Source organism: Copidosoma floridanum, unplaced genomic scaffold (assembly GCF_036245765.1).
Source record: "Copidosoma floridanum isolate Cflo_tuat_1 unplaced genomic scaffold, Cflo_Japanese_pri ptg000030l, whole genome shotgun sequence".
Classification (NCBI taxonomy): Eukaryota; Metazoa; Arthropoda; class Insecta; order Hymenoptera; family Encyrtidae; genus Copidosoma; species Copidosoma floridanum.
Genome location: NW_028321907.1, coordinates 7,004,100 through 7,028,908, shown reverse-complemented (window position 1 = coordinate 7,028,908; position 24,809 = coordinate 7,004,100). Strand labels below are relative to the sequence as shown.

Genomic DNA, 24,809 nt, shown 5'->3' with positions numbered 1-24,809 from the left:
GTATGCCTATACCTATGCACACGGCACTGCAATGTAGATGATGCTCAATCAAACGTAATTATTATACCACACGCTCGGTATAGACGTATACACATGAGTGCATATACACACACATATATATATATATATATATATAGGCATGGGTGCATAAACATGTATGTACATAGACAGATGGATGAAACGAGTCTTCGGTGGAGTGGAGAAACAATTAATGGGCTTGAAGTCGCTGCCGAGAAAGAGATGGACTTGCAGTCTCAGCGATTAACATAATTGCTCCGTTTATTCGTCGCGCTTGTAATGTTTAAAATCTAATGAGTATATATGTACTACTGCTTCCATATGTCTTCCTCCATTACGAGCTCGTTGATTATCATGGGCTTGTATAATATGTATAGCGCTCGAGTTTGCGCACGTTTTTCAAATTTTTGTTTCAAATTTCATTGCCCAATCGATCCGGATGCCAAAGTCAAACGAAAACAAACGATTTTCGTTCGCCCAAGGCAATACTGAAAACATAAAAAAAACAAAAAAAAAACAATATCTCATTGTACGCGTCTTAATCTCCATTTCAACGTTATCGCGTCATCCGCGGCCTCTTGGAATTCGCGGGAGAAGGAGAAGATAACCATTCATCCTTGGCACTGCAATTACGTTGCGTAACGAGCGTTGATTTCGGCCGACGCGCCTATGTTATACTGCTGTCGTCGACCTCATATTATTAGGTGTACGTACGTATATTATATCACGAGTCAGCGACGTAGGTGTGTTATATATGCTGTTGCGAGGGAAAATAATAAAATACGGCCGACCGAGCGTTTAATTGATTCATTTTGATTTTTGCACCGGTACATATATATATGTATAAGTACGGTCGCTACACGGAAGATAAACACGCAATTATAGTGGTGGTATGTAGGCAGTGGCCACGCGTGAAAGAGAGTTTGGCTGATTTCTGGTGAAACCGAGCCTCGTAATTAAGAACGTCACGGACACCCAGATGGCCGATCGGCAAACTGGTTCGTTACACGCGCTTTCGACTCGGCCCCTCTAAAGAGAAAAAAAAAAAAAGAAAAAAGAAAAATATGCCACCGAGGTATACTTACTTGCTTGCAATTAATTTAATTGCTCTCCCCCCCCCCAACTCATACAACTTGGTGCAATCAAGATCAATTCCTAAATTTTAATCCTCGTGCCCACAAGGTTGATGTACTATACACAGTGTATCTAGTCATTAGAGAGAAGCAACGAGTCGAGTGGCCCACCGCTAAATCGCGCAATTATACAATCGTGCAGCTATATACCACCGCACGAACTGTTTACGAAGATAATCGCATCATGGGGCAAAGATACAGAGGATGTATGTATGTATGTATGGATAGAGACCAGAACACGAGAGAGAAGAAGGGATATAATATATGTAGGTATATACAAAGGGGAGAGACGCATGTATTGTGAGCGTCGGCCACGCCCGTTTTCGGCCTCTTCGGATTGACACGCCTATTTTATACAAGTGCCATCTCACCGCTGAGCTTTATTTCCTCCTCGTCGTCGAAGGAAAAGACACACTTCCTTCTCCTCGCGTCGAATCACACAAAGTGGCGTAATCTCTGGGACGTATAATCCTATTGTTCGTACAGCGGGAATCTGCAGGTCGAGTCGGCATTTTTACACGATGTACACCGATCACAAGTTTCGAGCTCCATATCGCGAGCGATTCGTCATCGTATATGAATATCTATGAATTTCCTAAACTATGAAGAAAAAAAAAATTCGTCCATGATAATGCGCATATTATCTCTGTTGATTCCGTCACAAGTAGTATATAGCCTCTCTCGGTCATCGGAATGCTCACCATCCAATCGAGGAATGCACGCGCGTGTAGCCGAGTTGCTTACCACTTGTAGTATGCGTTTGTTTATGTATACGTACACACATCGGGCGTCGTCTCTTTACACATCAATTACAGAGCTGCACATCCTTATCTTATCCACCCTCGTCGTCATCATCATTACGATATCCCTAATGGACGTCGTCGCCTCGACGAAGTGCTTTTTTAGTATACACGGTGTTAAAGAAATTGTTTTATCGTCCGGTCGTATCGGTTCGGACTAGTCACCCACAAATCAAGCATAATCTACAATAATACATACTTTTTTTTAATTAACAAAAAAAAAAAAACTGCAATCTATGACAAAATCCAAAATCCAATATATACAGCACGAATGAAAACTCAGAACGGGGCTCTCCTCCTCCTCGGCGTCGCTAGTTCGCAGCATCATCTCTCATTGTCTCCGTTTATCTTCCATTCGGCGCGCTGATTAATCCCGAGCTGATGTATATACCACCACCGGTGATACCTTCCATATACGTATACTTGATGTATACGCACCGAACCGCTTGTAGCCATATTATACCTGATGGTACATATATTATATATATGCATTTGTGGACGTATCAGGCGCGGCATCGTGCATCATGTGCCCATACGTATAATATGCTTGTGCACGTGTGTGGACCGCCCCCCTCGTCTCCTCGGTGCGTAATGTAATTTGCCGTACTGTGTCAAGGCCGGGTTGCTCATGGAGGTATGTATATATAGCGCCGTCGTTGTTACCGATGCCGATGATGATCGCAAAGCCCATACGTATGGCGTACATGCATTAGCTTCCTTACTCATAATATACGGACGATGATAATGATGATGGTGGTGGTGGTTCGCGATGGGCGTGTGAATGGTTTTTTGCCGTCATGTGCGCGCGGAAGGATAAGTTTAATTTTTTGCGGTACAAATGAGTTTTGTTTTGTCAGATGACGAACAACTGCGGGTCAGTTAGCCTTGACACTATAGCACGTAAAACTTCTGCAGTACATTCAAGCAATCGAGAGAAATTTTTTTTTTTTTTTCGTCTTTGTTTTTTGGTTCTCACATTATAGAAAAAAAAAAAAAAAAAAAAAAAAAAATTGAAGTAGTGGAATGATTTTTTATTTCAAGTAGTCAGCCATGCTTGGATAAAGTAGATCTTGGGGAGCTGTGGTTGAGTAACGCATGAGCACTATGTAGTCTCGCGTGACATCATCTCGCGCTCTCTGGAGGGACTGAGCGTTAGGTCACTCGTCGTCGTCATCGACACTGAGAAATAGAGAAAAACATTAGTTTTGTATTTTGAGTGGTTTTACTTGATCTTTAAAAACATGACATCATGCACATTTGTGGATACATATAAAAATAATGTGGTAAATGACACTTGTTGATTTTGATCCCTTAATGTTGCAGAAATCGCTAAAGTCCGAGCGAGCCTTTTTCAAATCAGCGGTGCCAAGAAGGATCCGCTCGTTCTTCCAGACCCGGAGGGCGAAGCCGTGACGCTCACGGAAAAAGTCTACGTACCTGTCAAAGAGCACCCAGACGTAAGTGACAATTTTATTCGTTTATTTTTTTCTCTCTCTCAACTATACATGCACAAAAAAGATGAGTCTTTTGTTTTATTCTTTGGTACCAAGTGCTCGTTAAATGAAAACGCATCAGCCGTGTTTTGTTGAAAATGGGCAAACACGTGTTTGAGGTAAGAGAAGCTCTTCGGAAGATTTAATAGTCGTGCGCGAGAGATGCGTGTACGTGTATCCCACAGATGTACGTGACAATTAATCACACGTAAACGATAAATTATTATTATTCGCGTCGAACGCTTGGTTAAATCTATTCAAGGATAATACGTAAGCTTTTTCTTTTTCGACTCTCTATGTGTACTATACAGATGCAGGATAATATCATCCATCACATCATATGCTCGTTAAAAGAGCTTTTTTTTCAGTCTTGAGAGTTATATGTCCCGTGAAAAAGACCCTTATCGTTGATTTTTTTTTGTGCCATTATTGTTCAAGCACGCACTCTTTTTGTCACAGATGTAGTTTCATCAGCCTCGCAACTTTTCCGATGGCATAAAATTAATCAGTCGGCGCAAAAAGCTCCCACTCGCTTCCTCTTCGTCGCAGGTGCATAAATATAATAACGTGTACAATACACAAAAGCTCTGGCTCTCCCCTCTGGTCAGCGCGGAGCTCGGCAACAACGATAGAGCACCACCGAGTCAGCTGTTATTTCTGTCCCGCGCTCGGAATAGAATCTCTCCCGCGCTCTCCGTTACATGCTACACAATATACCCACACACAGGCAGCGGCGAGGCTCTGCTTCTTCCTCGGACCGATGTGTGCCTATATTATATGTTATATATGTTATACGCGCGCGTCCAATTTTTTTTTTTTTTTTTTTTTTTTTTTTTTTTTTCCACGTCGTGCCCCCACGTAATGCCCGTGACTTGGCGCACTCTTTTGCCGCTACTGTTTGCTCGGTTGCCTGCCGTATCCGATATACCTCTGATGCTTCTAATGCTGGTACTTACTCTCACCTATATTCCACGGTAAGTATACCACTCTCGAAAGAACCGCGCGCTTGGTGGTTGCAATACTCGCTGCCAAAAGCGAATGAGCGAGCGAGCTATTTATGTGGGTGTGCTGATCCTGCTGCTGTGCACGTATAGGTCTGCGAGTGCAATCGAAAGTTTATATATACCGGTGTGTACGAATATGTTTATGTAGAGTTGTTTGTGCAATTTTCGCCATCATTTTTATATTTCGTGTGCTTTTCCTTCTGGTTTTTCAGCGTCTTGTATTTTTCTTTTTTTCTCTTTTGTTTGTTCAAGGTCGTTACTTGAGTTCGATTTTTTTTTTTTTTTTTTTTAATTATTTATTTATTTTTTTTTTTTTTCGTACGAGAAGGATGATTGCGCAAAAATGGGGTTTTATTGATAAAACATCGCTCGGGATTATATACTAAAAATCCAAGAAGGCACTTTAAATGGTTTAGAAAAATGTCCATACACAGCACTGGAACTCGACGTCATTTGAATTCATCATAATATGGCATGTAGATATATCTCAAATGAGCCGAAAAAACTATAGTCAACCGAAAAACGCGTTCATTAAATTAATAAAATTTTCTCACACTGATGTAGGCTAACAACACCATGAGCATCTTAATTTTCAACTCCAGGATTTAATCGTCATCGCAAACTACTTTGAACTGTATAATTACGTCTTGTTCCGGGCATTGCACCCAACTTCTTGATAATGCAACTGCCGTAACTTTCGGCAGTTTCCGTTCGCCTTGCACCATCACGTGCACCGAGAACGGAACGGATGTTATCTCTTGTAACTGCATAAATATGATGGTACTATACCAAACCAATATCTACAGTCGTCGTTTGATGATAATCCGTAGAGACTTGCAAAAATGATTTTTTTTTTTTTTTTTTTTTTTTTTTTTTTTTATTTTTATTTTTTTTTTTTTTTTTTTTTTTTAAGGCGCAATGCACCTTTAATTTAAAACGTCACGATGACATCCCATGGACAGAGCAGATCCTCTCGAAAGAGCCCGATTTACCAATAATCCACTTCGCAACGATGCATCAGAGTTATGCAAGCCTCGCTCGAAGAAGGAAAAAGAAAGTCCACACGAAAAAATCATAACTCGTCTACTGTTTTTATTTAAAAGAAAAAAAATCTCTTCACTTATCTCTCGAGAGCTAGAGAGTCACCTACTGATCCATGTATATATATTGTATTATATATACATACCAGCAGCAGCACCGCTAGATTTCTTCTTCTTTTTTTTTTGTTGCATCTATTTCTGTATGTATATATATGGTTATCCTTTACTGTTGCGCGGGTCACGAGTACTCGTGACCGCGAGTGGCTAATGACGTCTCCCCGAGCCATGTATCTCGTATATAGGTATATATACAACTGCAATGCATCGAGAAGCCAACGTATACAGTAAGCTTCCTGTGTATGTGTCCCCCCCCTCTCCGTATTTCTTTTTTCTTCTGTTTTGGAAGCGAGAGAATTTCACGTCTCTGTGACTACTTGTGCAGTGCATGCATACTTACTTGTGCGGGAAACTGCTATGATATATTATTATATCTGTTTCTCTCGTCGTGCGGTATCGGTTCATTGACACTTTGATCGAGACATGATACATACATTTACAGATCTCTTGGTCTAAGTATTTGAGCGTTTCGGGCATTGCACATACATTCAATTGGTGGTCGGGTGCAAAGAAAGAGACCAAATTTGAATTTTTGGCAAAACTAGGTGACGGATCGAAAAAAAGGTCGTCTTTTTCATGATTTTCGTGGTGGCGTTTGGTAACCAGTTTTGCGAAGGAAGATGTACATACAGTTGATGTTTACCCAAAGAGACAAGCAAAATCGTCCTTCGTTACCAAAACATATGAATCGACGCTGGTTATTTTTACCCCAACTAAAACGAACGCTGTAACGAAATAAAATTTTCCAATGAATACTTGAGCTTATACCTCATATTATAATATATTATATACTATAACGTATAGTTTTCCAATTCACTTCAACGAGTGCAGACACAATAAAATTACACGTTGTGCTGCACACACACACCGTCGCAACGTATTTATAATGTTGCTGATGTGTACACTAACTTGTTACCATCAATCATCGTGTTTGTACAAAATAATGAGCAGTTGGCCCGCGCGTGTGTCTGTGCTTCAACCAAAAAACTTGAAACACTGCGATCGTACAGCATAATGCGTGCATCAGATATTTCTACCCGCATATACAAATCGCATCACTATCACGTACAAACGAAGAGCAATAATAAGCAAATTGTTGGTTTGAGTGTACGTTATAGCATCTCGCGAAACTTTTTCGAGAACAATCGCGCCTGTGTATGTACACGTGTCTGTTTAGTACAAAACAATATACACACGTGTGTACGGTAGCCCTGCCGATGAAAGTGCATTATCCTTTCAATCTCGTTATTTTCCTTTTTCCGTGCATTCATACGATGCATATATATATATATATACGTATAGGCACGTACACGAAGAAAAATCTTCCACTATTTAGGTGCCCTTAGCGCGCGCGGAGAAAGCGTGAGAGTCGAAGCAACCTATATATCTACACCTCTAAAGCCGTCGCGATTTGTAAACCCTCCACGTAAGTATATAGTATCGACTCTGCGTGCTGCAAGTGCACGGAGAATGAGTTTTTTTTTTTTTTTTCATTTAATCCATAAGAGCTTCTATGCAATCCTCATGCAATATGTTTGGTGAATTTTATGACTAACAATCACCATTTTTTCCGTATATACTTGTGTCAAAGGACTTTGACTGTACAAGTAAAGTATAGGTTCAAAAGATGACTCACCCAAAGCGGATAATTCCTAATTAGTGGTGAAAAGACAAAATAATAGAATAATGGGGTGTAAAAAACCATGGACTGACCGAAGAAGGGAAGAAAAAAAAAGGTGGGAACAACAGATGTCGGTTTGCGGGTGCGTTCATTCGATCAACGCTCGGTTCGTTTGTTGGTTGTAATTAATCACCGATAAATTGAGTTAAATTATCACTTCCCCCCCCCCCTTCTTTACTTTCTTCAGTTGACGAGCTCCCATTACGTCGTACATGCGCGATAGCTTGATTGAGGAAGTATTTTTTTTTTTTTGTTTCCAACGCGAGTTTTACAGTGTACCTCATTTGATAGGTGATGGTAAGCCCTCTATTGCAGATATAATAATGATAAGTCGAACGAATGATTGATACGTTTTTCAATGTAATCGAGAGTCTAACGAAGTGATGATTATTTGTTTTCGCAATTTCGTCCATTGGGACACTTAGTTACACCTTACAATCGTAAAAGGAGTCCAAAGTATGACGTATACGCTTCCTCTCGAGTGGAAATGAAATATTTCCGCTTATGCTCTCGAAAAAATCTCGGAGATGCTTTTACGTACAACAGGTATACCTCATGTTCTTATGTAATATAACACACGAGCCGTTTCGGGGGGAAAAGACGCGTGTGCACGCGTTCGGAGTTTAATCTCAAAATCGGTCTTGCCCGAGATTTCCAGTCCAGCTGCTGCTGCATCGGGTCGGGAATTTATAGTAGGTGATTCACATGAGCGCTTGTACAAAGTAAACGCGCACCATATAGTAAATATCCTTTAATTTTACAAACCGACTTTTGTCTCGAGTTTTTTTTTTTTTTTTTTTTTTTTTTTTTTTTTTTTTTTTCATCGGTGAACTTAACAACTCTCTCTTCTTCTTCTCCTCTTGTTTGCGAGTATACGTGTACCCGACGTGCTCTCGATTCTTCCGTACGATAAACGAGTATGCAAATGTACACATTTATATTTTAGCGCTGCGGCTTTTGACGCGACATCATCACGTGTGGCAATACTTTATACTATTCCCATAGCTTTTGGTAAAAATACGCCGGCACACCCTTGTACATTTTTTAATACGCGTGTATCGAGCGCAACAATATGATATATATATATCTCTTGGTTCGATCAATCCGTTCCGTGTTCACTTGATGGATTAGCCAGAACACCCGCAATAATCGATTAGTCCTCGTCGTGGCTCTCTTTGTCCTTTCCTCCTAATGGATACTCGAAAAGGCGCTCAAGACGAAGGAAATACTAAACGCACGACAAACAACTTGTTTTTTTTTTTTTTTTTTTATCCCTGCCTGCATTGGACGGCAAAGTGTCGTTTGGCGACCGTCAAGCGGAACGCCGAGTCGGAAAGCCTTTTTCTTTCTTTGCGGCACAAGTGCCCGTGTGTTTATACACTATATATGTCATAGAATATCACGTCAAGTATGAAAAAGAAGAAAAAAATCACTGTACAGAGCAAGAGACCCTCGTCATTATCGTAAACGGCGGGGGCGCGCCTCCTCGGGACTGTGAGGATAGTGAGGAGCAAAAAAGCCAAGCCCCACTTACCAGCGAAACGTTAGTGGTTTCTCTCATCTCTCTCGGACAAAAGAAGAGAAGCGCGCCTGTAAGGCACACGCGTAGTCAAGGTATAGGCCGGAGGCGACTATCGCCGGCAAATAAGTTGGAGAGAAAATCGTCATGGAAAGAAAACTCGAGGAATCGGCTTTTGGAGCGATGACCGCGATGGGCGGAGCCGGGGAACAATTAATGGTCATGTAGATCGATTTTTCACGTATAATACACGTGCGTGTACACCCATTCACGCAGGTACATCGATTGATGCTTCCGAGAGGCTCTGGATCTCGAATAGGTATCTGGGAGCGTGTCGCGTGCCTCAAGAGATTCGGGGGGAGGGGACAAATGAAACGAGATAAAAAAAGGTAGCCGTTGTTATGTTGCCGGTGGTGGCTGTACTCTCGTAATTGGAGTACGTGGGGAAAAAAAAGTGTTTGTTGACGTTTGATAAGCGGGCGAGTGTACAGTATATAGACCGTGCACTCGAAACTTGATTATTTTCTTATTTGTTTAGGGTCAAGAAAAAAAAAAAAAAAAAAAAAAATTGATAATATATTTGTCGGTATATGTATGATAAATTAATCGGTGCTCCTTGTCATTTTTTTGTTTGCAGTTCAACTTTGTTGGAAGGATCCTTGGTCCACGGGGTATGACGGCGAAACAGCTGGAACAGGAGACGGGGTGCAAAATCATGGTCCGAGGCAAGGGCTCGATGAGAGACAAGAAGAAGGTAATATATTATATGCATACGCCATCAGCTTTTTTTTTTTTTTGCTCCGTTTCGAGAGCCAAGTTTACCACTACTCGATTTTAATGTTGACATTAAACCAAAGCGAATCATGTATAGGTACACGTCATAGTAATATACTATAAAAAATAGCGTCATCAGTTCGCGATCCATTGTACTTTTCCGAGCTAATAAATGAATCCCCTCTGGCTTCGATGGGCAAACCGAAGGATCGTATTTATCCGTATACTCTCTCCGATCACAGCATTTTCCTTTTCTCTCTCACGCGAGCGCGACATGATTAGGAAGCAATTAGAGGAATTGGGTTGCAGGCCCAGTTGAGCAAACGCTTCTTGAACGATCGCCAAAATCTATTCTACGCGCGAGGCGACCCTTTTCTTTTCATTTCACTTCTATTTCCCCCCGTATATACACGTATACCTCGAAGCTCTCGCCACGATATTACTCGCGAAGGCAGTACATATTATGACATATTGCGTATATAAATATATGTATACTTATACCTACTTTTATACATACTATAATACGATGACCATTAGATGGGTATGATGTAAACGTAAAAATATAAAAAGCCGTGTGGTGGGCAACCGCGTGTAAAAAAGCTCGGAGAGCGAGAGGTGTATGTATTTTATGCGTCACGTGAGTAGCCCTGCTGTTGCTGGTGTTTTGGGGGTCTTCTAGCTGATGTACGTACGTTTTGTCAAGCAAATTGTCCGTGAAATCGCGGCCCCCCTCCGTATAGGTATACACGTAGACGTATTTTGTATACCGTCTCCGCCTCTTTTTTTTTTTTTTTTTTTTCCACGGAGCACAAATGGGAGCGCAGAAACGGGTATGTGCGTATAGCCTGAATGTCGTTTCACTGACCAGTGGTCAATCGAGCGGTTGGGGGTAGTATATATATGGTACATATCACCATAAGTGATAAAAAAAAGATGATTTTTTTCTTCTTTCCCTCTTGATTTTCGCGAAAGTACTTACGTCTTTTTCGAAACAATAAATGTCTCCCCTCGTTGTTACGCGGTTCGTAAGGGTATTACATATACATGTCGCGTAATTTATCAAAAATATACAGTGAAAATTATTACGAACCCCCCAACAACGACATAATGTATATCTTTATCGTACAGAGACGCGGAGTAAAATAATGTAGGTACGTGGTACACAATAGATGCATTGGAACGTCAATATAATTTTTCACAATATCTCGCGAGACAACATTATAATATATGTATATGTATTGTGCAAGTGTCCCTTGTGGACAGTCAACCGTGTATATACCCTTTACCTGCCGATAAGAGTACAGGTACTCGTGTATGTAATGCACAATCCAGAGTCACGGTGGGAGACACGCGCACTTACCCGCAACAACAATAAACGAAAGACCGCGCTTGGAAAACGTGAAGAGGGAAAAGAAGAAAAAAAAACTCCATTTCGCCCTTATGGTATATATGTAGCCACTGGTTAGCATTAAAACGATCAGCGGCATGCATTGCACACACTGCACACGTATATATATATAAATATAATGTGTGCGAGCGACGGAGGCGGCGTCGTCTTTGGTCCCTTTGCTCAAGCTCGGGACAATGCAAACCAGGACGATTGCCTCCTCCTCCTTCTGTCGTTCAACGAGAGTTGGTGCTGCTGCGTTTGCAAGGTACATGTACATATGCATGGCCATCAGCACAAGCTCGTTTGCGATACGGAATATATATAATATATACCAACGCGAAATTGCGCATATATACCTACTTTGTACGCGTGTGTTGCGAAATATCCTTTCAGAGATCCTCCTCAACTGTATATCACGCGCGATCGTGCATCCACGGCGTCCTCTTATATTATAGTCACGTATAAATTGTTTTTTTGTTTTGTTTTTTTTTGCTCGTATCGACAGTTGCGGATACAAATTTAATATACCTACTCGTAAACGATTGATTTTCATTTTTTTTTTTTTTCCCTTTCTCGAAAATGAACAAAACTAAAGTATATTCTCACGCGTCCAATCACATGAACATATTGGGAGTCGTCGTCATCGCCCCCATTCGTTTTGCCCATATACTCATCATCATCACTTGGTGCGTATTACCAAATGAAAAAAAATTGTTTGGCGAGCACTCGTCGGCCATGCGTCATAATAACGGCACCAGCAGCTTCTACGACTACGCACATACACGTTCAAACATTATAACATACGTGTATATTTATGTATCTACTGTACCAAAGACACACGCACGCCGACGAGAGCTCCGCATTGCACGTGATGGATCGAGAATTGACGCCTCACTTAGCGCCGCCCGTATATTATATATACTTTAGAATAATTTGTGCACGCATATATAGGCATGGGGGTGATTATTGGCGCTCGCGTACAATATGTACTCTAGTGAGACTATAACTTTTGTTCGCGGGGATGAGGTTTTCTACGAATCTGGGCTTTGATTGAACGCACGTGTGCGTTTTCACACAATATATATATTTTGGATGAATTCATATTTCTTTCATTCGTTTTTAAGAATTAATGACTAAAGTTAACGTATACACGAACATGTAGCGTTGTATGATGGTTAATTTTTTTTTTTTTTTTTTTTTTTTTTTTTCACCTCTCATCGGTAAATAATTTGATTTGATTTTTTTTTTCAACTAGTCTTTTTCTTATAGAGATGCGCGTTAAATTCAGCCGATGTTGCAACTTCCGTTAGATATACGTACGAATGTGCGTTTATACAGTTGAAACCAGTTTGGGGATAATATAATTTTTGTGGCCACCGCGTCGCTCTTGCTTTCCAAAATAAACATCGCCGTTGGATATATCCCAATATTCCTTGCGGTCGCCTCCACTGAAAATACATAAACGAGCCACATAATTTTCCCATTACTTTCGAGAAACTAGCCGCACTTGGAATATCCGAGATGTACATTGCGCACGAGTATATATATTATGTATAGGTAGGGCACGAGATTTTTCCCAATTGTGTTGGCGATGTGCGTGCACGTGCATGTGCCCCGATAGTTTTCTCGGGTCCCATGTATATACCTAGGTTTACCAGCCCGTGTATAATATATAGTTGGCAAGAGAGCTCGAGAAGCGCGGAAGCGGCGTCGCGAGAAACTGATGACGCTCCGAAAAGCGCGAGTATAGGTATGAATGTATTTTATTTGATTAAACAAACTCGAGGTAACACGAAAATTGCTTCGCGTTATAAATACCCTCATATCTGTTTTCGTATACATAGGTACAATCAGTTTTAGATGTTTCTTCGTCGCACAACATGCAGAGACCAGAGAGTGGTAAATTAAAAAAAAATACACAGCGATTGTTTTGTGTTGAAAACATCGAGGCTGTTGCACATCTCGCATTATTTTATTTTATTTCTTTCTTGTTTCTTTCGTTGACAATACTTAACTTTTCTCTCGATTCTCTCTCCCTTTCTCTCTGTGTGTTTTCAAGCTGCACTCGGCGCTCCCTCACGAAAGCCACGGACGTAAGTATAACACGCACACCCGCGCTGTTACTGCCGCTGCGGATATTTGTGCGATTTCTTTATATTGTAAACGTACCTAAACGCCACACCGTCACATTTTGTGCATATATGAACAAGATTTATTTTTCTTTCGCTCGTTATTTTTAGTTCGTTTCACTCGTTTAGCTTTTTTATGTATTATCTATTATAAGTGTAGCGTATCAGTATAGAGACATGTATTATTTTGTTAATTAATTTACGTCTCATAGCATGTAAGTTAGTTGTAGCTATTTTACCTGTGGTTGTTGTGTTTGACAATCGTTTACGTATCCATGCATACAGTCGTTGGAGCAAATAAATTTGTTCGATTCTCAAAAAAGTGCACGTACTCTAGTTATATACCATGGCAAGTTTTCTCCCAACCGATTTTTCATCGTACAGTCGTCATGAAAAATTGGTCGGGTGTTGTTCACGTGATCCGTGTGTTTTGTCTCTTGATTACACTTATTGCGTTCATTCGCTTTGACTTTATTTTTAGTCTACTTCCTACGTACACTCTATACACTTTATCGTTTTAATGTCAAACAATTACAAGTTTTATGTTTTATCCCTGTGCTACTCGTTAATCAGAAATTTACTCTATAGACCAATAATCTTTTTTTTTCTCACTTTACGTCTAATGTTGTCATTATTATCATTTGAGTAAATTTTTTTTGTCCGTAAATGATGTTATTCATTACGATTACCATTACTACAATGTGATTTTACCATCGCGTGAAAAAAAAAAAAAAAAAAAAAAAAAAAAAAAAAAAAAAAAGACTTGATGTCAGTAGAGAAAATTCCTGTCGATTGTATACCCAATCCCCCGAAATCATAGTCAACTTGCACTTGTAATTTATATAATGTCCATTGGTTCTTGTACATCCCAAAATCAGTAAAACACCACGAAAACAACGACATTCAACTGATGTTGGAAAAAAAAACTAATCGTCATCTCTGCTTTCCCTTTTCCCGTTGTTTTGTTCTTTCCACAGGAGGAGCAGAACCGAGGCAAGCCCAACTGGGACCATCTGACGGACGAGCTGCACGTGCTGCTGACGGTCGAGGACACGGAAAATCGGGCCCAGATGAAACTCGCCCGCGCCGTCGAGGAAGTTAAGAAACTCCTCGTGCCCGTGGTGAGAAACTTCCGATTGCTCTCCCGCCCCAACCCACCACATCCTCCGCCCTTCCAATCACGCGTTTCAAAAAAAAAAAAAATCTCGGACTCGTGCCACGACGCTCGCTTTTTATTTACAATTAATCTCCTCCCTATCACACTCCCCCCCCCCGACACTCGTATACGTCGATATAAATTATAGCGAAAGGACGCCGAGGCGGCTCTATTGGGAAAACTTGACACTTCGAAGGACATTCATATAATGTCATTAGTTGCGCTCATTCGCGCAACACAAGCGCGCGTGGGTAGCACTCGCGTGGGTGTTTAATGATAGGAAGACATTAAGAAAAAAAAAAAAAAAAAAAAAAAAAAAAGCGGCTCACGGTGGAAACATACGGTGGGAGAGTTGAATTAACAATCGAGTTCGGGTTCTGTGCGAAAAAATTAATTAAAATTCACAAAAGAGAGAAAAATAAATACGCTATATGTGTGGCCTTGAGTCAGGTCTATAAGGGAAAAGATTTTTTTTGTTTCTCTTATACGCAAGATCGGTTATGGGTACATTCGCTCTGGATTTTCCGCACTTTTCCGACACAGTGGCTGTACACGTTGACAGATATAAAAAAAAAAAAAAAAAAAAAAAAAAAACGCAATCTTCCCGACTCGGCACTTGGCCCATAAAACCGTACGTGCCGCACCTGTCATCAATCACACTTTATGCTTCACGCAGCGGCGTCATTTTCCCCATTTCCCTTCCCCCTCCCGAGATATCACGGCTGTTATTATTGTTATTATTAATACCGAGCCATTTCGCAAGATCCAGAACTGAAAACCAGGTCGGGAAATTCGTACCAAAAGAGAAACACGAGTGTGTGTGTGTGTGTATAGGTACAGGAGAAGGAAGAAGACGAAAAAGAGGCGCGAGGGGGGTATAGGGTTTTGCGTGTATTTCCACGCCAAGGCATGCACCACCTATACGTATATTATATACATATTAATAGTGCAGTGGCGCGCAATAACGCACACACGTGAAATAGCTATAAAGGCATGATGACTTGAATATAGGAAATGAGAACGCGAGAGTTAAAAGCGGCCCCGACCACTACTCCCACGCGTGATCTATTACGTATATATGTATATTATATACTGTTATAAGTGCACTGCCCATGGTTATTTCGCGATATGTAGGCATATAGATTGCACGCTGGGCGATTTTGCGACTATTAAGGGCGCGCCCGCTCTTGTAACATATATATATATATATATGACCAAGTGTCCACACCGCGATTTACGATGTTTATAATGTACACGTATACGCGTTTATTAAGTATAAGTGTATGCTTCGTAGATGAGATTGGTTTTTTTTTTTTTTTTTTTTTTTTTTGTAACGATACACACGTATAATGGCTATTCGGTGAAAGGTTAATGTTATTTCATTTGAATTTACAACGAGAATAATTGATTTGCATCCGGTCGTAATCGCTCTAACGTGATGTTGAAACAAAGTCACGAGAAGAGTCTTCCGTTCTCTTGCTCTCTCTTTTTTTTAATAAATATATAATATGTACATGGACTTTGTCGCGATTGCAAAAGTTTAACTTCATTTTCAACATATTTTTGACTGCGCGCGTTGTTTGGTTTGGTCTAAATATATGATGTATATGTATACATGCGTGGATCGAGAAAAACAAATGTTTTCAAACTCGTTGGGAAAAACTATGGAGACCTAATATTAGCGCCCATCCCGTTTCATCACAAAAACACACGATCCCTTGTTCACGCCTCCAGTCGGTATTATGGTTTTTCCGACTATTTCCACGGTTGGCCTACATATTTAAGATTTCCCGTATCCCACCTCATCCCATCTCCGGAAAAAAAAAAACAAAAAAAAAAATATAAATAAACAATTCCAAGCGTACGTTTAGTCAGCATACTAACGTTAATATCGATCGTTAGCAGGCCGATGGGGAGGACGAGCTGAAGAAACGGCAGCTCATGGAGCTTGCCATAATCAACGGTACCTACAGAGACTCCAACACCAAAATAGCCGCTGCCACAGGTACAATCGTCCCACCCGCGACATTCATTTCTGCTTTTCAGTTTGTGTCTAACTTTCACTAATTTTATTAATTTATTTTTTTTTTTTCCCTCTCATTCTTCCTTTCGGTTTAACTTGATCATCATTTCTCGCACATGATAAATTAATTGTACATTTGATATATACGATATCGTGTGTTGTTTAAAACAGAGGACTGTTTTGATATCACATGGACTAACCGTCATTAGCGTGTAATACATGAAGGAAGATGGAAAAATACGCATTGTACTAAAAAAACTATAACATCATTGATGTAACTGTTGTAAAAAGTATTAAAATTAGAAGAAAAAAAAAAATAGGGAAAAGCAAGACACAAACGGTCAAAGCTCGGAGACGTTGATATAAATGATGATGAAAAAAAAAACACGTCCACGAGCTTTGTAAGGAAAAAAAAAAAAAAATTCCATCGCGTTCCCGACGAGCCCACTACTAGAGCCCGACAATACGTTTGATCCTAGCTTTCGACCTTGCAGCCGCCGACGAGGAATGGAGGCGCGTCGTCGCCGCCTCGGCCGAGACGCAACGCCTACTACCCGGCCTTGGCACGCAGATGAGGACCACCTCGGCGCCCCTCGGCGCCCCCCTCATACTCTCCCCGAGGATATCCGTACCCACGACTGCGGCCTCCATCCTCAACGGGTCCGCACCGCCGGGCTCCGCTCTCCTCTCGGCCGGTGACCCGCACGGCCTCATCTACGCCCCTTACGCCGATTACGCCAACTACGCGGCTCTGGCCAGTTCGCCGCTACTCGCCACCGAGTACGCCACGGCCGATCATTCTGGTGGGTTGTTCGCTCGCTGAAACCAGCCAAAGCACGAGCGCATTATATTTACATGATTATTACTACTATTACTATTTTTCTTCTTCTTCTCCTTCTTACAATTATATTACTCATGCTTATATTCTTACATTATACATAATTATATACTATTACTACTACCGCGGAAAATCGTGGTTCTTTCTTTATTATTATTATTTTCTTCTTCTTTTTTTTTTTTTTTTCTTTTTCTTTCACTTATTTCGTTTATTTATTTTTTTTTTCTCTTTCTTTGTTTACACGCTACTTTTCGCAGACGGCGTCTCTTATATTTTTGTCTCGGCGAGATGACGTCGAATATCTGCTGGCCCCTGCGAAACCCTTTTTTCCCCCACATCGTGCATATACATACTGATGTACACGTACAAGCGTTGCAGTTGTTGTTATTGTTGTTTGTAATTCTCGTCCTTATTTATACCTACGTACATTTATTATTATTACTATTGTATTGTACGCCAGTGTACGTTGCGGGTGTAATATTACGATGTAACATATATGTAATGTTGTACGACGTATATGATACGAGGTGTATATATATATACAAGAGATGAGGATCGAATACAGTACGAGTCCTTTTGTTGCTCATTTATACTCAATTGGTAGATTATTACTACTTCATTTTTTATTTTTCAGACGAGTGGCAGCTAATACCGATGAATTTTGCACGAGAAAAAAAAAGGCTCGAACTGTATGCGTCCTCGTACGTGATGGTCTCTTTTATTCGGATGATCGACGTATCATCAGCTGTACAAAGGTAGCGACTCTCTGGACTTTGATATGGGGAAATAAGAAAAGTCACGACCAAGAAAAAAAAAAGTACAATTTAAGTTTGTGTCCGGTATGTCCTGTGTATAATGATGTAACGATGGGAATCCAATCAAGTGGATATTCGCGTTTGGCATTTCAGAGAGTCTACACTTTTGTACACCTCACTTTTATATCATTAAAATTCTCTTTTATATTTTTCTTTTTCTACTCTGTTTACTCGTGCGAAGATCCGTCGTTTCAAATGATCGACAGTGAGTCGGAGCTGCAACAGTAATTTTACAAAAATTCAACTTTGAAAGTTTTGCAAACGCATGAGTTTCAAACAACACATGTGAGACTCGATACGTAAAAAAAAAAAAAAAAAAAAAAAAAATATGAAAAAAGAAAGAAAAAGAAAAAAAAAGTCGTAAAATGTGTTCACTTGTGTGGATTGAAGCAAATTGTACCGCATCCATAATTTAATCAACATTATATTTTGTATAAATATAATTTTGCGATACAAGTGGTACATATACTCTAACGAACATGTAGAAAGAAAATCGCCAAAAGGCTCGTAGTTTTTTCATACAGCAGCTTTGATTTTCTCGCTGTTCGTTCAGAGCCAGACTCTACACGAAAAATTTCACCGATCGTTCATTTTTGTTGACGGTAGGCACATATGAAAATATATCTATATGTATACAACAACTTACAGCTGTATACAAAGAAAAAATTATTACCATTTGCATTGTTTTTTTTTTTTTGTAAATGAACGATCGATTAAATTTTCACGCTGAGTGATTTAGCATGTAAACGTTTGCACGTATAGCAAGAATCACTAAGCATAGTCTATTTAGTTGATAGATGTTAAGAAGACGTGCGGCTAGAAAACGGGAGGAGGTGAGATGATCGGGCAATTAAAAGTGAATTTTGAACGCTCGACTCCATATCATTGAGAGTTGCAGAGTTGTGAGCACAGGTTCAAGCTCATGGCTCAGTTAAAGAGAGTAAGAAGGAAAAAAAAAAAAAAAAAAAGTTAGTTCAGGAGTACGTAAGAATAGCTCAATAAGTCAATTACTAGTCGTTGTTCGTCAGTTCTGAATTTTAGCGTTGCATTCTACGTAGTACACGCATACACACATTGTACACAGACACGAGCGGGGGAGACAAAAAAGTTGATAATTTAGCTCCGTCTTTTACTTTTTCTCGCTGATTTGAAAGTTATCTTGACTTTGGTAATGTGGTTTGAGATTTTTAAGATTTTTATCGACAAGTTAAATTATAAAAATTAAAAAAAAATAATAAACTTATGATCAATTACTTATATCACTAGAGAAAAAAAAAATCGGGGCGGATTACTTTTAAACTTAGGGGAATTCAGCTACAGTTTGTATGGCTAAAATGTTGAAAAAAATTTTTTTTCTCATTTTTTACAAATTTTCTATAATTTTTAAAACGTTGCTGCAATTATTTTATTTTAATGATAAGTAGATGTGCTAGTCTATAAAAAATTTTTTTTGATATTTTTATTGTTTCATTTAAAGAAAAGAGAATTTCTTATAGGACTTATTTAATACATCGATCGGTAATCGATTTTAGAATAACGTAACGTGTCATCAAGCGAGAGCGGCCATCGATTTTTAAATCTAGTTTAAATAAATTTTATTTTTCCTTCAAAGGAACGAAGACTTCTATTAGAGAATTTCCGTATATGTCTATACGTGCGGAGATAGATAAAAATTGATTTTATATCCAAGGCCGAAATATTTATTTATTTATTTATTATTACGAACTATACAATTATATAGTAGTATACTTTGTACTCAGGATACAAGGATATAAATCATCGATTACCGATTAAAGAGATTATTTTCCGAAAAAATAGCTAATTTGTTATTTTTTATCGTTAGTATACGTATAGTATAGTATAAAAAAAAAAAAAAGAAAAAGAAAAAAAAATTATAATCTACATTAAGTTAAAAGAAAAAACAACAACGTGCAATAATAATCTACTGAATATCGCGGTACAATGAAAGAAATAAAAATAATACTCGACAAAAAGTGTTTAAAATAAGAGACAGGCATCATCTAAAACTGTCTACGCGTACGATTTAAATAAACGAAGATCGGCGATAACTTATTCAACAGTATTCGTTATTAATTTTTTTTTTATATTTAAAAAATGCAAACTCAACTTCGTCCATAAATCTAATCTCAAATTCTCCAGATCTTAAAAGTATACATAAATAAATATATACATACTTAAATATGCGTATTTTATAAATAAAAGTACCTATTGATAGACACATATATATTTACGCGTTAACGAAAAAAATCATCCGTCAACTAGCGGCAACAGCGCGCCACGCAGTTTTTAGAACTTTGTTAGTCAGACGCAAGAAAAGTTGGGTCGGGTTTTAAATATAGAAACGCGCCGAGAGGAACCCCACTAGAGTCGCTCGTTAAAGAGTTATAGAGACACTTTGATGTGCTTTGAAGTACGAGGAAAAAAAAATTTGAATTCCTGCCCAACGATTTTTATTTTTTAAAAGATTTTTAAATCATGCAATGTAGAACGCTCTTTTTTAATTTTTTTTACCAAATTTTATTCGTTGCATACACCGGTAGAGGCGCGAGGGTTTGAAAGTACAGCAATGGTGCCTGATATTTCGATGTGTAAGAAAAAAAAAAAAAAAAAAAAAAAAAATGGTATCGTTTCATTTTGTTTTTTTTCTTCTCGGTCATAAATATAACCGATCCTATACAACATAGTACCATAACGACGCAGAAATAAAATATCCAGTTACCCGCGCGATGACGAATTTTCACTCGCCTCCGTTTTCGCCCCGAAAAGCAACGACTGAAAGATTCTTCGCGCATGTAAGGCAGTCCTCCGTTTTTATTTTTTTTACAAATTTACCGTTAAGGCATCTAAAAATACGCGCCTACCCACGGAGACTTCGGTCTCTTGTGCTGGAGAAAAATCTCCGCGCGATCGTGAATTACCGTGAATGCCCACATTTTTCAACACGTTCAAGTTAAGCCACGTACACATTAAGTAATTTTATTTGTTTGTTTTTTACTGAACAATTTTTTATTTAATGAATCAAAAGAATTTCTCAATCAAGCAACGGCGCATGGTTTTGTGTACATTCGATGTACTATTGTCGTCGACTTTTCAGGGCGGAACGAATGTGTCGTGCATCATTCAACGCAATAATCGAAGGCCATTCATTATTATTGTGTGCGTGTACATACATATAAATATATATATACACACAGATATTATTTAAAAGAATTATTATACACGTGTATTCACGTATAAATATTTATAATAGTATAGTTAGATTAAATCGCGCAGAAAAGAATATAAGCATATTTATAATGTAGCAAAATTAAGTATACATATATTTTTCTCGTCAGACTTTTATGGAACTATTGTTCCCATATTTTATTGCCAAGCTGTTGAGCAAAGCTCAATTTTATGATTATATTCTCGAAAATTGTAAAACTACAATATTTTAAAAGAAACGTTTGATTTCTTTACGCTTACGTTATATTATCTTTTTTTTTGTTCGTAAATCGTACTTTTATTTGCACTTGGTGGTGGTTTTTAAAAATGTATTTTGTGAGTTCCCTAATTTAATTAACTTCTTAAACCTACTTATTATATTTTATGCTTTATTATGAAATTAATTTCAAATTAGTTAAAAGTTTAGATAGTCCATCTTATTGATCAAGTAATAATATTTCCAAGTAACGGATAACAATGAAATCGATGAAATGTTCAGCAATTACCACTAGAAGTTCCATGTTGTTGTACACATTAAACTTAATACATAAGAATCCCTTGGGTTAAAAAATAAGCAACAGTAATACGCGACTAAAACAACTACTAACTTATTCATCGGTCCGACTGTTTAATCCTATATAATTATTTTTCTGTATTAAAAAAACATATTTTACCTTATTAGAAATTTTGGATTGTCTTAACATTCTCTAAAAAATTATCGCAAAGAGATAAACTAAAATCGTGTTCACAAAATTGTTCGCTTTTGCATAAATAAACAAATAAAACCTATATACTCGCTTGCAGTATAACTCGTTGCGAATATAATCAAATTTTTTCAAACCTCTTGCGTGTAAAAAGTGTTTTTCAACACAGAATAACAAAACGAAACTAAAAAATTAAAATAAAAAAACCATCACGCAACAAATTATATTAAATTTTAGATACAAATGGCTGGTGATTAGGTAGGTTACGAAAAAAAATGTTCAACTGCGTAGGAGTTGTTTTATGCCGTGTTTGCGAGTGCGAGCGAAAAAATGGCAAATGAAAACAAAAGACTTAAACGAGAGAGATTTAAAAAAAGAAATTTTCTTGGAGGAAATGAAAATAAAAAGCAAGATGAGAAGAAAGGCACGGTTTTAGTGAGATGCCACGCACGTGTATGTACATACCCCAGGGACCAAACTTTTATTTTAATAAATCGCTTCACGGACCGACTGGTGGTTCTAGTTCGTTTACTTGCCCTGTATACTTTTATACAGATTTATGCTCTCGTGGCAAAATTGAAAATACCTCAAGTGGACGTATTAAAAAATTATACTCATTGAAATACTCTTATATATTTGACTTGTAATTTGTAAAAAAAAAAATAAAAAAATAATCTTTACGACTGGAGCCATGCTTATCGGCAATGAGTTATAAAGATAACGACTTATTTATACTATTATTATTGATTTTTTTTGCTACGATTGCTTAATTTTTATTTTCTTTTTGTTTTTCTTTTGCACAAAATAAATGTTAGTTGTCTCTACGTGCACAATTTTTTGCGCGAACGGAGACATTGAGTTTTATTCTAATCGACGTGACATATTTCGAGTAGACATGCATAGCTGCGTAATCGCGACTTTTACTCGATAAATTATCATTTCAAAGTTTATATTCCGACACTTTTATTGATACATAGTTTTATATAGGGGTACATTGTTAGAGATTTTATGAAAGTAAATTTTCTTTTAAATACACGCATCTTCTACACAAAAAACACACAAACACTATACGATTCAGCTTCAAATGATTTACTGCAAATGTAAGTCATTTTATTTTTGAATTTTTTCATTTACAAATAGTCGTAGAATCAAAGTGCAGTCATATAACAAATGAATCACTCAAAGTACATGTGAACTACTTATTATAAAAATATTACACTTAGTTTGTGAAATACTTAATTTTTAAGTGAGAAAAACCATCACGATTGCGAATTTGTATCTCTTAAGTATTCTAGCATTTAAGTCGTCAAACGCCATATTTTATTTTTGTATGTTTACCTAATATTTTCAGTAAGTCAAGCTATAAGCGAATTTAGCTCTCTTGTGTATTTATTATTATTATTTTTTTTTTTATCATTGTTCAGAAATTCTATATTCTGTACAATAGTCAGCAAAGAGATCAATTGAATCTTACTTTTAAAGAAGAGACAAAAAAAGAGAGCAGTTCAATTGATTCACCTTCTCAGTAAGCGTCAAACTTTAATGAGAAAGTAAAAATATACATATTTATTGTTACAACGATAAAAGAAACATAGTTTCAAAGAGTACAAGATATATTGTGAACCGAACGCCATAAAAAGTATCATTGTTTTGATGCTACTCCCATAGGTCAAAGCATGCCTCTACCCCTACTGCAAACGTAAAGATTCGAGAAGAAAGGGCGAAAAACAAAATTCGAAACAATTCATTAATAGAATATTATATTTTAATGTGGTTTTTATAAATTATACATGTTTTTGTTTATCCCATAATTGAAACAGGTACGGCAAAGCAGCGCAGGCACCTAGGCCAAATACGAGAGCACCCTTATCAGAGGGCGGGTGCTCTGTCGTGAGCACACCACTAATTCTCACTACGATAACGACCCACTCCCTTCATTTATAAAAAAAAAAAAAAAAAAAAAAAAAAAAAAAAAACAAAAAAAAAAACAAAAAAGAAAAAATTACCAAAAAAAGACAAATGATCGCCCACGGCTTTTTTATAAGCCAAGGTTAGTTTTTTCATTTAAAATTTTACTTATTTTCTTAGTTTGTAGTATTTTTATCCATTATTACACACTCACACACATACACACTTTTCACAAAGCGAGTTTTTGCATGACTTTTTTAGTCTGAGATTGATTTGAGGTTGGACTGAGATACAGTCAAAATTTGAACTTCCGAAAAATTGCATGCAAATTTTCGTACATTTTAACTTGAGGAAATTATTAAATTTCACGAGTAAGTTTTATTTTTATTTGTATTAGAATGTTTTTACTTGAAAGTTTTTTTAAATTTTATTTTTAGAAAGCCTCTCATATACGTTACATAAATGTTCTTACGTGTACACAAGTTGCGTTTATGTATACATTACCATACGTACATAGATATTGACTTGCCGATATTTTTTTGTTTTTATTTTGTTTACATTACGAAACGTACGCCATTCTCAATTTTTATTATGAAAGAACTGAAAAACCACTAGTCCATAAACGTTGCGTTGTAAAAGAATTTTTTATACAACTGGTGTATCTTTTGGAATTACCTTCAGGGTTTACTTTACATTAAAAAAAAACAAACTAAATCTTATCAGTGTATAAATACTGAATAATATTATTCCAAGTTGAGAGAAATTTTTTTAATGTAATTGTTATGTCTTAAATTTACGGGAATGTCGTGCGTCAGTCGTAATTCAGTGTACCTGACGCCGCATCGATCACAGTGATCTGATGATTTTTTACTGATCCAAGTTTTTAAAATATTTTCCACCATCACATAAACTTTTACTTTTCTTCAACGAAACTTTACGGTTAAAATCATTTAATACTTTACCATCATGTTCGCCCCTTAATTAAATATAATATGCTTAAAACGTTTTTCAGGTTAAATGAAAGTATAAATTGTAAATTTTA

The 24,809-nt window shown here is 37.8% G+C and overlaps 1 protein-coding gene across 8 annotated transcripts in view; it reads left to right on the top strand.

Moving 5' to 3' along the window:
• how (protein held out wings) overlaps window positions 1–24,809 on the top strand; it is a 60,431-nt gene that overhangs the window by 30,342 nt on the left and 5,280 nt on the right. Inside the window, exons 2-7 of one of the 8 annotated variants that reach the window (XM_023392482.2) lie at window positions 3,275–3,408; window positions 9,443–9,559; window positions 14,076–14,216; window positions 16,160–16,259; window positions 16,757–17,080; window positions 23,680–23,909. In XM_023392482.2, coding sequence (XP_023248250.2) covers window positions 3,275–3,408; window positions 9,443–9,559; window positions 14,076–14,216; window positions 16,160–16,259; window positions 16,757–17,080; window positions 23,680–23,753 — 890 coding nt within the window. In that variant the 3' untranslated portion in view covers window positions 23,754–23,909. Of the gene's footprint in view, window positions 1–3,274; window positions 3,409–9,442; window positions 9,560–14,075; window positions 14,220–16,156; window positions 16,260–16,756; window positions 23,629–23,679; window positions 23,910–24,809 lie in introns of those variants that run through there. The other 7 variants (XM_014363894.3, XM_089596759.1, XM_023392483.2 and 4 more) reach the window with 7 other exon arrangements.